At 43.3% G+C, this 16,212-nt stretch overlaps 1 protein-coding gene across 1 annotated transcript in view; it reads left to right on the top strand.

Moving 5' to 3' along the window:
- Positions 1 to 16,212, top strand: part of dnah5 (dynein, axonemal, heavy chain 5) — a 215,682-nt gene that overhangs the window by 26,497 nt on the left and 172,973 nt on the right. The window contains exons 14-26 of the mRNA XM_059507404.1: positions 393 to 714; positions 1,013 to 1,219; positions 2,073 to 2,244; positions 2,602 to 2,747; positions 3,587 to 3,755; positions 4,368 to 4,616; positions 4,948 to 5,144; positions 5,437 to 5,530; positions 6,035 to 6,177; positions 6,832 to 7,033; positions 7,354 to 7,589; positions 7,808 to 8,026; positions 8,253 to 8,315. Coding sequence (XP_059363387.1) covers positions 393 to 714; positions 1,013 to 1,219; positions 2,073 to 2,244; positions 2,602 to 2,747; positions 3,587 to 3,755; positions 4,368 to 4,616; positions 4,948 to 5,144; positions 5,437 to 5,530; positions 6,035 to 6,177; positions 6,832 to 7,033; positions 7,354 to 7,589; positions 7,808 to 8,026; positions 8,253 to 8,315 — 2,419 coding nt within the window. The remainder of the gene's footprint in view (positions 1 to 392; positions 715 to 1,012; positions 1,220 to 2,072; positions 2,245 to 2,601; positions 2,748 to 3,586; positions 3,756 to 4,367; positions 4,617 to 4,947; positions 5,145 to 5,436; positions 5,531 to 6,034; positions 6,178 to 6,831; positions 7,034 to 7,353; positions 7,590 to 7,807; positions 8,027 to 8,252; positions 8,316 to 16,212) is intronic.

Raw genomic sequence — 16,212 nt, 5'->3', positions numbered from 1 at the left:
TTGCTTCAGTATTTCGTGAAAAGAGACTTTTCCTGTAGCGTCTTAGCTAAGACACAGTACTCGTTCCCTCTTCTAGAGAGAACCGAGGTTACGTTAGTAACCGAGTACGTTTCTGTTGCTACATTTACTGAAAAAAAAAACTGTGAAAATGTTATTGCAATTTTTAATAACAGATTTAATTTATTTTAAAATGTATTTTTCCCTGTTATTGCACAGCTGAATTTTCAGCAGTCATTACTCCAGTGTTCAGTGTCATATGATCCTTCACACATTCTAGTATGCTGATGTGGTGCTGAATAAACATTTAATATTATTATAATGTTTGAAAATAGTTGTGCTGCTTCATATTTTTGCATATTTATTTATTTCCCTGTCATTTTCATATTCACCAGGCTTGGTATTCCAGACTTGGGCATCAGTGATAAGTACCAGAAAATTCTGCAAAACTTCGGAAGTGACATTGAGATGGTCTATCGAATTTACACCAAGCAGAAGATAGACCCCCCCATTGCTCCAGACCTCCCTCCAATCGCAGGGAAGATCCTGTGGGCTCGGCAGCTGTACAGCTGCATCCAGGAGCCCATGGATCTATTCCAGGAGATGCCTGGGCTACTCAGCACACCAGATGCCAAACACATCATTCGGAATTACAACCGGGTGGCCAAGGTGTTGCTAGAGTTTGAAGTGCTTTACCATCAGAGGTGGATGGCACAGGTCAGTTGTCTAGAGTCAAAATAAGGTACTGCTGACTTCTTGCTTTAGACAGTTTTGGTCTTTGCTCATATGCCACTTTCACTTGGTGTATGTTTTTTTTTTGTCCTATAATTCATTTATTACTTTCCTCTCTATTTAGATTATATACATGTTTATTTAAATAAATATTTAATAGATTTTATATATTTTTATAGAAATCATGGCCATCTTTAAAGACATACAATAATGAAATGAGTTAAATGCATTTGTATCTTTGTTTTAACTAAACAACCAGTCTTATTCATCTATTTGTCTATAGACTGAAGCAGTCAAAGTGGGTCTGCAAGCCTCTTTGCTCATCAAGAGTCCAGAAACTGGGGAGCTGTATGTGAACTTTGACCCCCAGATCCTGACCCAGATTCGAGAAACAGACAGCATGCTAGGAATGGGATTGGAGATCCCACCATTTGCAGCCATCTTGCAGCAGAAAAAGGATGTTCTCAAAAAGAACTACAATAAACTTCAGGTATATCTAATAAGGAACACATCACTGTTACTAGTGTTATTATTTCTGATGGTTATAGATATAGTTCAGTCCTGACATCTCTCAGACTAGTTTGGCATGGTGATGCATATGACAGTGGTATGTTTGGTCTTGGTGGAATAAATCTGCAGAGCAAGCACAGAGATTCGCTACTCTCAGTATCCACAGACATGCTGCTGTTATCATGTATAGCCTGCTGCTGTACATTCATTTGTAACATACATTCAATTACCTGTAGAAGATCTATATGGGTGCAGCTGGGCAAGGTGGAGGGTTTCTGAACCAAACTATGGTCACACTTCAGTTTGGGGACCAATTCTCAGATTAGGACTATGAACTATGGCATTTGCCTCAATGTTTTTTTGTTGTTGTTGTTGTTGTTGCTTTTTAATAGCCAGTAAGGTAATTGTTAAGTTTAGGTGTGGGGTAGGATTAAGTGATCAAAACATTTTTTTTATTATTTATTAGCATTATCATTTGCTTTATAAGTACTATTAAAACTCCAATAAACTATAATATGAATGTTAATAATCAACTAGTTAGAGAGAATTGGACCCTAAATTAAAGTATTAACCAAACTATTTAAATGTTAAGTAACGAGCTCATTGGCTGCAGAATCAACAGAGGCAGTCAACTGTCAATCAGTCTGTGCCATGACGAGTTTCATGACTGAACTAGATATTTCACCTTCCAATTTTCTTTCATCATTTATTCATGTCATTCCAAACCTGTAAGACTTCAGTTCATTTTCAGAACACAAATTAAGATATTTTTGATATTATCTCGTCATTTTTATCCATCCACTGAGTGTTGCCTTGTTTGTTCTTTGCCTCAGCTGATAGTGAGTGAGAACTCCAGGGTGAGGTCTAAGATCCAGCCAGCCTTTGAACAACTGATTATGCCACATGTGGCTAAAGTAGATGAGGCCATTCTGCCCGGTCTGACCTCCCTCAATTGGACCTCTCTAAACATAGAGAAATACCTTGATCGAATCATTACTGCACTTGGTAAGAGACTCCACTTTACAGCTGATTTCCATTAGGACCACATTAGGAACATACAGTACAGTAAATGGTGAAAAGTACAATATGTGAACACCCAATTATATACTCGTTGAACATTTAATGTCAAGGCTACTGGCATTAATATGAAGTTGGTCCTCACAATGTCATTAATACAGCATCCACTCTTCTTGGAAGGCTTTGCACGTTATGTGGGAACATGCCTGCTAGGATTTGCTGCCATTAAGAAACAAGCATTAGAGTGTCCACATACTTCCGGCCTTGTTTTACATAAGTTGTTCGTAAATGTGCCCTGTATGATAATTTATTATAAATGAAAAGATTATTTCTCCTGGTTCCCAGAGGACCTTGAACTTCTGCTGCAAAGAGTGAATGATCTGGTGGAGTTTAGAATCAATGCGGTTCTGCAAGAAATGAGCACTATTACACTGTGTGTATTGCCTGAAGATGAGCCATGCAACTGCGAGGAGTTTGTACAGACCACAAAGGTACACACATACATATACATTAAAAAAATTATAATAATATTCTGTATTCATAGCAACATGCTGTTATTTTTCAGAGGATATTGAGGCAGAACCAATTCCACTTGCTTAAGTATAAATGCGGATCAGTGAAATTATAGGACTCTCTCATCTTAATCTAATCAGAAAACTGTTTGACAAGTGGTAAATTTGTACAATGCGATTAGTACAGAAACTGTTTGTAATGCTGTACAAACTTCATAATCATCGGGAAGATGGAGGTGGGAACCGGCAGACAATCAAAATGACTTTAATAAGCAAAATAAACACAAAACAGTGCGGCAGCCCCTCACGGACGACTGCCGCGCACAAACAAAATCAAAACACAAAATAAAGCCCAGGCCTGGTCCTCTCACGTCCTTCACTGTCGTCGCTCCTGTATTATATCCTTCCATCTCCTCCGTGGGACTCGAGACCGGTGGGTTGAGCAGGTGTCGTTCATTTCCAATCACTCCACCGGCCTCGCTCCGTTCCCACGGCTCTCGGCCCCGGCCCACTCGTCACACTGTTCTTATTCACTTTCAATCTTTTAATTTCATGAGGGCCATTGTCAGGAGGGTACAGCTTTTTATTTAGTAACAATTTTTTTGGGCAACCTGTTTGGGAACTGGATTGAGTCAGTACTGCAGATAATGTATAAATACTGGCATTTTAACTTTTTCATTATATTTTGGTATTTGTTTTGGTGTTTCATTTCCACTGTTTTGCTATTCCATCTTTTTAAAGCCCAATTTCTTGTTATGACTGGACCATGAAGATATAATCAATTTGATCATACATGCTCAATTTATTTCCCATTTTAGGAGCTTTGCATAAAAGGAGCCCAAATGCTGCATATCAAGAGCTCATTAGTGGAGGAGGCAGCCAATGAGCTGATTAATATGTTACTGGAATTTGAGAAGAGGGAGGAAGAAGAGAAAAACCGGAATGAGAGCAGGACAGAGAGCAAAGTGGAACAGATGGACAGTGATGGTAAGAGCTGTTGTTCATCATCCATGAAATTGGCACCAGAAATTTACTTTTTAATTATTATTATAATTATTTTACTTTGGATAAAAGCATCTCCTAAATGAATAAATGTAAATGAAAAAAAGGGAATGTTTGCATATTTTTGTATGGCTCCATCACTAGACTGAGCCTGGTTTCTCCCAAAGTTTTACCTTTGGCTTGCTTTGTTGGGGACACAATTTATGGTAACATTGTTGACTTGACTGCACAGACATTATTGTAAGAGAACTGAAATGAGCTGGATGCTGACAACAGTGAATCAACAAAAACTGTTTTCTATTGTCCTCTTGCATTATCAGCATATGTTTTTCCTGTTTAACACTGTGAAGCTGCGTTGACACAATCTGTATTGTATAAAACACTATATACAGTAAATAAAGGTGACTTGACTTGACATAGTTCTCAGTGGGAAAGGATGGATCATAAAATCCTAATATTGAAAAGGGTTCACATATGGAGAAAATGCCCGAAACCAAAGAATGTGCAGGTCCAGGACTTTTTAATGCATAGTAGCTTATCATATTCCAAGTACTCACAGTAATATATTGTGACCATTTCTGTTTTATTTATCCAAAGGAGAGGAGGAATGTAAATCAGAGGGCCGTCTCTTGTCACGTAGTACCTTGGCTACTAGTGTTGGCCCCTCTTCTCCACTAATGAAAAAGAAGAAAAAAAAGGATCTGATGAAGGTGATGGAGGAGGAGGCAAAGGAGCTGCTGTCTCATTTTAACCATCGGAATGTGGATGCATTATTGCGCCTTACCCGTAACACACTGGAGACTCTACGCAAACGCATCCATGCTTCATCACTGATGCATTTCCTGGGTTTGTGAAGTCACTTCCTTCAGTGGTTTTACTGATAATACTTTAGTAAATTTATTTTTGGTTAATTTAAAAAGTGTTTTAATTAAGTTTAATTATAAAGCAAAATTTCTATTGTCAGCTAGAGTAGCACTGCTCACACAGAAGTTACTTTCAAACAGCAGCTTTTCTATTGATCTGCGTGACAAATTCATAGAACCAACTTAAGAAAAATCACTGTGGGGAACTTTTTGACCCTACCTTTTTGTTTCAAAGCATAAAGCTTCATATAATCATATAATTCATATAAAGGTCAGCTTTAGCTCATTGTTATTAAAATCCACTTACCATGCAGCAGATGCAGACTCCTCAAGTCGGCAGAAGGGAACAGGCCAGCAGCCCATCTTTAGCGTGGGAGTGTGTTTAGCCATCCCCAACATGATTGCGGTTCCAGGGCTTGATGAGGTTCAGCAAGCCTTGAACAAAGTTTTGGACTGTGTGGTCAGCGTCAGTAAAGGAGTTGGACAGTGGAGCAAGGAGAGAATTTCCAAGGTATTTATTTAATAATTAATTAGTTTATCAGTTAAATAATTAACTGAGTTCAAATAGCCTTGATGGTAAAGGCATTATATACATAAAATGGGTTTCAAATGCCATTTCATGTTGAGTTTGAATAGCCTATAGTGTCTTACCTTGTATTTTATTCACCTTTTATCCTCCTACTCTGTAATAATTTTGTTTTCTTGAACTGACATGAATTCAGAAGTTGCCATACAAAATCTATAGTTCTTGTTTTAGTGTAATGTATGTAAAATGTCAGACTTGAGTATTTTTGTTGTCACAGGGGAAAATGAGTGAGCGACGCATGGCTGCTCTGAAACAGAACAGCCAAGAGAGTGAATCAGAAGATGGCGAATCAACCTATCGCAGCTTAGCCGGTATGATTCTTACCCACTCTTTGTAATTACACAGCTCAGCAGAGCAAATCAAGAAATAGCAGGTCTTTGGTTAGTTTAAAATTTGTATTTATAATGGTTGAAAATTGAAGCTCTGGATGGATAAATTCCTCTCCAGTCATTTGATAAATAAATCTGGGGAATAATGATGATGAATGCAGACAGTGGATGTCATTTTGTGAAGTGGTGACATGTCCCTAGTGTCACGGTAACAATCTTATCCACATTGTTTATTCTCTCTCTATTGCTCCCTCTCTGAGTGGGGAAATTGACAGTGTACAGCAGTGTCACAATTAGAGATAAAGGGTCCTTCATATAACTAATTTGAGGCAAAAATAAAATAATTATATATATATATATATATATATATATATATATATACATATATATAATTATATAAATTCAGTGGCATTCTTGTCTCACAGCTCTTGTCTGATTTTGTTTATGGTAATAACTTTCTCATCTTTGAACATTTTGTTCCTCCAGAAGGCAGTACCTCAGATATATCAGCATCTGCAAACCAGGTCATTCCCATCCAAATTAAGAACTACCACAAAAGCATCTCTGAGAACAAAGAGATTGTCAAGCTTGTCTCTGTGCTTAGTACGTCCATCAACTCCATCAGAAAGGTCAGTTTTAGTTTCTTTCTTTCTTTTAATTAATTAGATTTCATTACAATGCCCCAGACTATTATAAATCAATTTACCAGAGATTTACCCAAATAGAAATGATTTAAAAAAAATGAAGCCCTGGGCTTAAGTAAACCTCTTTTTAAAACTGGCCAAAATAGATTAATTCTCTTGAATTTTAAACTGGTATTCTAATTTGAATTAAGCTTTATGGAAATTCCAGGAGTTACTGTGTCTCAACCAAGGGCTCAACCAAAAGTATATTTGCCGACCTAGAGTAGATCTTTCCTCTAAAATAGCATAATATTTGTAGTGTAGAATCAACATGATCAGTTTTGTAAAAATATGAGCTGGACATACCTACTTTTAAACCTTCTGAAACCCCTCAACTTCCATTAAAAGTGTGCAACTGTAAACACTAAATATTTTTTACAAATTGAGGAATAAGCACAATGAATGCTGTCTTAAGAGTTTAACTTATTTTGAATCTAGATATTAAAGTCAGAAATATGATTGTCCCATGGGAACAAGTCTGTATAGCTTTCATCGGATCTGTTTGTTTTATTTGGTTGTGATTATAACGTGACAATGTGCTATTTTATGGTGTATACCATGCAATGTATGATACTGTGCTTGTCGTGTACTGTTATGCAGGAAATAGTAAACGCTCTGGATCACTTCAGCCTCTATCACCACATCTGGAAGAAAGATAGAGAGGAAACCATCCAAAAATTCATCCAGGGGAACCCTCTTCTTTCTGAATTTGAGTCTCAGATTCTGTACTACAGGGATCTTGAGCTAGAAATTAATGCAGAGCCTGAATTTATCTCAGTAGGAGCTCTGGCACTATATACAGGTAGACAGACTCTGAATCAGTAGAAACTAAGCATGCTAACAGTGATTGAGAGGTTAACATGCAGATAAGAGGTTTATTTAAATTGCACAAATAATGACTGCGTCAATGGTATGATCATGCTTAATTTACTACTCTTGTTTCTAGATTATTATATATGCATATTAAATTTTTACTTTTTTTAAATAAAAACATTTATTTTATTTATATTCATTAATTTTTGAAGGAAAGAATTGATTATTTCAGTTGATTATTATTATTATGTTTTATTAAAGTACAAACAGAGCTCTTTAATCTTTGTGTGTTGCTGAATTTACCTACAGCGGATCTAAAATTGGCTCTTACTGCTGAGACAAAGAGTTGGATGGTGGATTTTGGTCACCACTGCAACAGGAAGTACCGCATTGAGATGGAACAGATCTTCACTTTTATAGATGAGGCAAGCAAGAAACTCAACAGGCAAATTAAGGACTTGGATGATATTCGCATCGCCATGGCAACGCTCAAAGAGATCAGAGAACACCAAATCTCCATAGACTTTCAAGTTGGTCCAATTGAGGTACACAAAAAAGAAAACAATCAAGAAAAATAAAGCATACAGGGTCTTTATTTTATTTAAGAAACTTTGAAGTATTAGCCCTTAAACTAAAGTGATATAAATTTTTGTGTGAACTATACCATTAAGAATGTACTTTACAGTAAATAGAGACACAACACAACTTATATATTGTCCTCTGGAATAATGGCAATGTCTCTTTCTCTGGTTTTGACCTGCAGGAATCGTACAGCATGCTACAAAAATATGGATTGTTGATTGCCAAAGAGGAAGCAGACAAAGTGGACACACTTCGTTACATGTGGAAGAAACTGCTTTCTCGTAGCACAGAGGTTCAGAATGAGCTGGTATCCCTTCAACCAAACTTCAGGGGAGAACTCATCAGAAACGTTGAGATCTTTGTGGAAGACTGCCAACTCTTCTACCATTACTATGACAAGGTCAGAATCCATCAATTTCTATCACTTTGAGATGTTCCTTCAGGAAATCACAGTTTCAAGCCCAAACACAATTGTTTTCCTGCATTTATAGTTTTTGGGTGTTCTGTAATATAAAATTGCTAGAAATCAAACCACACAAAAATTTAAGTTATTCTTTGAAGAAATAAAACCATGGTTAATTTTAACAATATGTGTTTCTCTGGTTTTGCACATTTCAAATCGTCAGGATGGTCCCATGGTGGTTGGATTGGCTCCCCAGGATGCCAGTGACAGGCTTATTATGTTTCAGGTATCTATTAACATAACTTGAATTTCATTGAAATGCTATCATAATATAACTATATATGCTATCTAAATATGTGACCCTGGACCACAAAACAAAAAGTCTTAAAAAAAAGTCTTAACTGGCTGGGGTATGTTTTTAGCAATAGCAAAAAAAACATTTGTATGGGTCAAAATTATCGATTTTTCTTTTATGCCAAAAATCATTAGGATATTAAGTAAAGATCATGTTCCATTAAGATATTTTGTAAGTTTCCTACCGTAAATATATCAAAACATAATTTTTTATTAGTAATATGCATCGCAAAAATTTGAACAAAATCAAAGGCGATTTTCTCAGTATTTCAATTTTTTTTTTTTTTTTACCCTCAGATTACAGATTTTCAAATATTTGTATCTCGGCCAAATATAATATCCTAATAAACCAGACATCAATGGAAAGCTTATTTATTCAGCTTTTTCAATGATTAATTGTTCAATTTAACAAAAAATGCTGTACTGAACTAAAAAAGTGGAACAAAAGTGAGATTAGAATTTGAATCATTTATTTAAAGTGCATTTTTAAACTGGTTTATTCTATTATTATTATTATTATTGTTATTATTATTAATATTTTATATACATATTATTTGTTATTATATATATCACTCTGTATTATATGTTTTATATACATCACATGGTATAAGAGTGTATATCATGTTGTGTTTATATGTTTTGTTTATGTACATATAAATTAATGTTTGCTTTAGGTTATTTACTATAATGGTCAGTAGTATTATCATATCCTTTGTCTCAAATCTTGATGATTTATGACCCTGATTTATGGCCTGATTTATGTACGTGCAATCAGCGTAGACTGACAGGTAGTCAAAAGTGTACATGGTCAGTTTGGATTGATTTATGACTATATGGCCTGTCTGTCAAAGCGGTTGCCATGTCACTGGGTCCTGTCACCCTTGATTGACATGACAGAGGTGTGTGTAAATCAAAAGATCAAACAGGTCTCAGATTTGAGTTGTGTTGCATTTATTACTGGATATATGCTGGTGGTATCTGTAACCAGAGCTGTTGGGGTTTCTGTGGAGTTCCTTCCTGACCTGTTACCCACTTCCAGTCAGGAGGTGTTTGGGTTCTTCCTGGAAAAAAATGGCTGAGTAAAAGTGAGTGTATTGACGCCTTGACAGGATCAATGTTTGTTTGATCTATATGGTATATGGTATATGTTGATACCTAGACACCAACAGTGTGGCTATGACTGGTCTACATCCACCTTTGAAAAGGAGGAGGATGTCTGGAGTCTTTCCAGGTGAGAATTTTATTTTCATTTTAGGAAATGCAACAGGAAAAAAGGAAGTACCAACTTAACATTTTAGAAACATCAATGTTGTCTTTTATGTAGGACACTAGGTTTTATGACTTCTATGACAAGTCAAAGAGAGAGAGAGAGAGAGAGAGAGAGAGAATTTTTTAAATCAGCAACTAACCAAGCCAATGAAGAGATAAATAATTTAATGTTATCTGAAATTAATAAAATCAAACAGGCATTCATTAATGTCAAGAAAATACTATCCATAATATGTGATGTGTAAAAGGAGTTGAAATCTCACGTTCAATTTAAAACCAACTTTAAAACACACACACACACACACACATTGGGTTTCCATGTTCTATGGGACATCCCGTAGACGTAATGTTTTTTTATACTGTACAAATTGTATTATTTGTTATTTGTATTATAGACAGTTATTATGCATCACCATACACCAACCTTACACATAAACCTACCCCTTACAGAAAATTTCGTTCATTTTAAGATTTTCAAAAACACTTCATTCTGTATGATTTATAAACTTGTTTCCTCACGGGGACAAAAACAATCCCCAAGGATTTTGGATATTGCCATCATTTTCCCTCATAACATGGGGTATACCTGAACCACACAAACACACAGTAAAACTGAGTAAACTAAATTTAAATTATGAGCAAAATCGTATTTGTTGTTTTTACTTTATGTAAGAAATTTTTTCATTTAATAATCTAACCTGTCGATAGTATGTGTACTGTAAATAAACAAATATACATTTTACTTAAACTCAGTAAAATAATTAAACCTACCATTTTAAACATGTTTAAAAGAGTTCTCTTAAGAGAGCTCTCTCGTACTGCGTCTTAGCTAAGATGCTACGGGAAAAGTCTCTTTTCACGAAATACTGAAGCAAAAAATTATCCTTAATTTTGTATTTTTGTAAAGCGCATTTGCAGCAGTACACAGCCATAGGCGAGACGGCTCGTCCGCTTATTGGCTTGTTCTGCGGCAACTGCACAGCCTATCGAGCGCAGGCTGATGCAACATCAGACCAATAAGGGCGCTTCGCGCCCTTCTTGCCACTTCCCGCCGAAACGGGTGTGGCCCAACCTATAAAAGGAGCTCGAAAAGGCTGACTCACCTGATTTTTCATCTCTTCAGCGAAGCTCACGCATCGCTGGATCACGGAGGAAGCAAGCGCCGTCTGAGAAGCATATCAGCGGGACAAGCCATTCTGAAGCTGCTTGCCTCGCCGCCTTCCACTGCCGTTCCTGCTGCGCTGTCCGGCGCCTATATCCTTTATATCCTTGTATCCTTATACGTCCTGTGTGTGTTTGCCCTGCGACGCACACTCACAAAAAGAGCTGCGTCTTTTTAAAGATGCCCTCGTGCGGCTCGTGCAGAGCCCCGCTCAGCGAAGGAGACCGTCACGTCATCTGCGTCTCCTGTCTGGGTGAGGACCATGCAGCCCTCGCGCTCGCTGACGGCGGCTGCCCTCATTGCGAGCTACTGCCTATGGTGAAGCAGCTCGCAGCGCCTACCGGAACCGCCTCCAGCTCGGCCGAGCTCGCCGGTTCCCTCCGCCTCGCAGGCCTCCCCTGCATCGCTTCCCGATGTTCAGCGTCCGCTGTCGGAGGAAGAGGACACGTGCTCTCGGCTTGCTTCGGGCAGTGAGGGTTGGGCGAGCTCCGTGGATCTCGCGCCCTCTGCTCAGAGGCCCAGCAGACGGAGGGATATCGATAAAGAGCTGATGCGAGTGCTCGGCCTCGAGTGGTCTGCACCAGCGCCCCCTTCACGTTCCCGGCTGGATGGTAGCTATCTCCCGGATGAGCGTTCTTCTTCAAGCTCAAAGCACGCCCCCTTTCTTCCTGAGCTTCGCCCTGTGGCGAAAGTGGCGAAAAAAGTGGCGAAAGCTTGGAACGCTCCATTTTCGGCGAGAATCCGTTCATCTGTTTCGCCAGCATTCTCCGCACTGGACGGTGCTAAAAACAGAGGCTACCTGTCACTTCCGCCGGTGGAACAGGCTATAGCAGCGCACCTTTGCCCGCCCTCTGCTGGACGGCGGACTAAGGCGGCGTTGCCATCCAAAGCCTGCCGCATGACGTCATCGCTGCTCGCACGGATCTTCTCTTCTGCTGGGCAGGCTGCGTCTGCGCTACACACCATGGCCACGCTGCAGATTTTCCAGGGCGATCTCCTCCGCAAGCTGGATGAGATGGGACCTGAAGCGATCTGTCTCGCGGATCTGAGGAGTGCTTCGGATCTCTCCCTCCGCGCTACTAAGTCCGCTGCACAGGCCATGGGACGGGTTATGGCTTCCGCTACGGTGGCTGAGAGGCATTTGTGGCTGACGCTTTCTGACATCAAGGAATCTGAGCGCGCTGCGTTCCTCGACGCGCCGCTGACTCCTGCTGGCCTCTTCGGATCAACTGTCAACGAGTTTGTGGAGAGATTCGCCGAGGCCCAGAAAGCTTCGCTGGCATTCAAGCACTTCTTGCCGAAGCGCTCCGGTTCTGCAGCTAGCCGCTCTAGGCCGGCCCCACAGAGCTCTCAGCCACGCCCACCGCCTCCAACTGCGTCATCGCGACAGCGTCAGCAACGCAGCTCGGGACCCCGTTCTCGCTCTTCAAGCCGTCGCCCCGCGCCGCGGGAGCCGCGGCAGAGGATTGCGGTGAAGCCAGAAGCCCCGAAAGCATCCTAGCACTGCTGGGAAAGCGCCGGTGTTCGAGTTCCGCTGCGGCCGAGCTCTCACCCAAGCGCGCCGCTGTTGCAGTTCCAAGAGTTGTGACTGCCTCAGTGTCTTCTGCAATGCGCAAGCCTGCACGAGTGCCCGCTTGCCTGCACACAAAAGCCGTTATCACGGCTACCCAGATGTTTCACGAAAAGAGTGTGTTTTCTGGTGTTCCGGCCACGGCCGATGGTGCTATAAATGTAAGGATGATGCCCACTCCTCTGTGCCCATCGGCACATGTAAGCACAGCCCTGCACACAGGGCCTGCGCCCATAAAAGCGACTCAAGTCGATCGCGCACAATGCATAGTAAACGTGCCCACCCCTCAGTGCCCACAATTACTATGTCACACGCGTCATGTGGTTTCTCTAAAAACGAAACCCATGCACGCTCGTCCGGCCACGGCCGATGGTGCTATAAATGCGGTGACGATGCCCACTCCTCAGTGCCCATCTCCACATGTAAGCACAGCCCTGCACACAGGGCTCGCGCACATGAGATCGACACAGATCGGTCGAGCGCGCCGCATAGTAAGCGTGCCCACCCCTCAGTGCCCACAATTACTATGTCACACGCGTCATGTGGTTTCTGTAAAAACGAAACCCGTGCACGCTCGTCCGGCCACGGCCGATGGTGCTATAAATGCGGTGTCGATGCCCACTCCTCAGTGCCCATCTCCACATGTAAGCACAGCCCTGCACACAGGGTTTGCGCACATAAGATCGACACAGATCGGTCGAGCGCGCCGCATAGTAAACGTGCCCACTCCCCAGTGCACACATACACTATGTCACATACGGCGCGCGGCTTCTGTGAAACCGAGGCCCGTGCATGTGCGCTCTGCACAAGCAGACAGCGAGTTGAAAGTGGTAAATGTGCACATATGCAGCCCACAGTTATTCGCAAACATATCGAGTCCCACGGGACCTGCTCAGCCTTCCCCCAGTCGGTTAAGCACCGAGACAGGGTCGAGGAGGAGCGATCTGCCCGCTGTGATCAGCGCGCTCCCCGCCTCAAATGCGCAGCACACCCGAGCGCCGCCGTTGCCCGGTCAACAGAGCGCGCTTCGCATCCAGCCCTTAGCCATTCATGCAGATGCATGGTCAGCGCTTCCAGGGGTTTCGGTTTGGGTGCTAGGCATTATAAAGAGAGGCTACTCGCTACAGTTTTCTCAACGCCCTCTGCGCTTTTCAGCGCGTGTCGAAACTACGGTCAAAACAGAAGTAGCACACATACTTCGGGCCGAAATATCAAAACTGTTGAGCAAAGGGGCTATAGAGCCTGTGTCTCAAGCTCAAAGCGAGGGAGGGCTGTACAGCAGATACTTTCTGGTGCCCAAGAGAGACGGGGGTCTCAGGCCCATACTGGATCTAAGACAGCCGAACAAGGCATTGATGAAACGCAGTTTCAAAATGCTTACGACCAGGAAGCTCCTCGCGCAGATTCGCAGAGGGGACTGGTTCATGTCAATAGATCTGAAGGACGCGTATTTTCAAATACAGATAGCGTCAAACCACAGGCGATATTTGAGATTCGCTTTCGAGGGCCAGGCATACCAGTTTACAGTCCTGCCGTTCAGCTTGTCCGTGGCTCTTTGTACGTTTACGAGATGCATGGATGCAGCGTTCGCTCCTCTCAGACTCAGAGGCATGTGAGTGCTGAATTATTTGGACGACTGGCTGGTTCTGGCCCGATCATGAGCGGAGCTCTCGGACCACAGGGCCGTTTTGCTCGATCACCTCGAGAAGCTCGGCCTCAGTGTCAATTGGGCGAAGAGTTCGCTGAACCCCAGTCAGACGATTCTGTTTCTGGGTATAGTTCTGAACTCGTGTTCCATGACGGCGCAGCTGTCACCACAGCGCGTGATGGGCATTCAACGCGCAGCGAGTTCTTTCCGCTGCGGCGCGACCGTGTCGCTCAAACACTGAGTGAGTGAGTGAAGTGACATTCAGCCAAGTATGGTGAGCCATACTCAGAATTTGTGCTCTGCATTTAACCCATCCGAAGTGCACACACACACACACTGTGAACACACACCCGGAGCAGTGGGCAGCCATTTATGCTGCGGCGCCCGGGGAGCAGTTGAGGGTTCGATGCCTTGCTCAAGGGCACCTAAGTCGTGGTATTGAAGGTGGAGAGAGAACTGTACATGCACTCCCCCCACCCACAATTCCTGCCGGCCCGGGACTCGAACTCACAACCTTTCGATTGGGAGTCCGACTCTCTAACCATTAGGCCACGACTTCCCACTGTCAGAGGATGCTGGGCCTCATGGCCTCAGCATCTCCGGCTCTGCAGCTGGGCCTGCTCCGCATGCGCCCCCTGCAGTTCTGGCTGAAGGCATGGGTGCCGCGCAGAGCGTGGGCGTCTGGCCGGCTGCATTTCAAGGTCAATCAGAGCTGTGTCACGGCTCTGGCACCTTGGACAGTGAACGGCTGGTACCGATCAGGTTGGCTGGTACCGATTCGGGACTTCCCCGAATGTGAAGATGGTGTCGACGGACGCCTCCACTTCGGGATGGGGAGCGCTGCTCAAGGGCAGACCGTCCTTTGGCCTATGGTCAGAACAGGAAAAGCTCCATCATATCAACTGTCTGGAAATGCTGGCAGTGGAGAACGCGCTGATGCGCTTTTGTCCCCATATCAAGGATCACCACGTCTTAGTCCGTTCGGACAACATTTCTGTGGTGTCCTACATAAATCGCCAGGGCGGTCTCGGGTCCCGAAACCTGTACAGGCTAGCGGAACGCCTCCTGGTTTGGGCTCAGCACAACGTGCGTTCGCTGAGGGCAGTGCATGTGCCTGGGCTACAGAATCTGGGCCCAGACAGGCTGTCCAGAGGCAATGTTCCTACGGGCGAATGGTCTCTACACCCGCAAACAGTCCGGCTGTTGTGGGAGAGATTTGGCAGGGCGGAGGTGGACCTCTTCGCGTCCCACGTAAACGCTCACTGCCCCGCGTTCTTTTCCAAGAACGAAAGCGCGCTGTCACGGGAATGGCCGTGCTGCCCGCTTTATGCTTTCCCTCCCGTCTCCCTCCTTCCGCAGGTGATAGAACGGGTGAGAGAAACGAGATGTTCAATACTGCTTGTAGCACCTCTTTGGAAGAACCAACCATGGTTCCCAGATTTGATGCAATTAGCAGATGTCGCCCCGTGGCCGGTACCGTTGAGGAGGGACCTCCTCTCGCAGGCCAGGGGCTCGATTTGGCACCCTCAACCAGAGTTGTGGTCCCTCCCTGTGTGGGCGCTCAACGGTTACCCGCTGATCTCGCAGTGGGAGTGCTAAATACCATCACTCAGGCTAGAGCTCCGTCGACACGACGTCTGTATGCCTCGAAGTGGTCGGTGTTCTCCAGCTGGTGCACAGCTCGAGGATGTTCACCCCTTAGTTGTGAGGTGACGGAGGTTCTCTCCTTCCTGCAGGAGCTGTTGGATAAGGGCAGAGCCCCATCCACGCTCAAAGTTTATGTGGCGGCCATCGCAGCATTTTCTGAAACAGCGCTCGGTCAGTCAATAGGAAGGAATGATTTGGTCATCCGGTTCCTCAGAGGAGCTAGGAGGCTGAATCCTCCCAGACCTCCGTCAGTCCCTATGTGGGACCTTGCGGCGGTTTTGGAGGCCATGAAGGGTCCCCCTTTTGAGCCTATCCAATCAGTTAGCCTTCAGCATCTGTCGTTCAAGACAGTATTCTTGTTGGCTCTCGCTTCAGTGAAGCGTGTGGGTGATCTGCACGCGCTCTCGGTGAGCCAGTCGTGCTTGGAGTTTGGGCCTAATGACTCAAGGGTCATACTCAAACCTAGGCACGGTTATGTGCCGAAATCCCTCAACACGCCGTTTCGGGCTCAGGTTATTGCCTTGTCTGCCCTG

Source organism: Carassius carassius, chromosome 24 (assembly GCF_963082965.1).
Source record: "Carassius carassius chromosome 24, fCarCar2.1, whole genome shotgun sequence".
NCBI lineage: Eukaryota > Metazoa > Chordata > Actinopteri > Cypriniformes > Cyprinidae > Carassius > Carassius carassius.
Note: the sequence above shows the minus strand (reverse complement) of the source record. Positions and strands in the feature narration are given on the sequence as shown.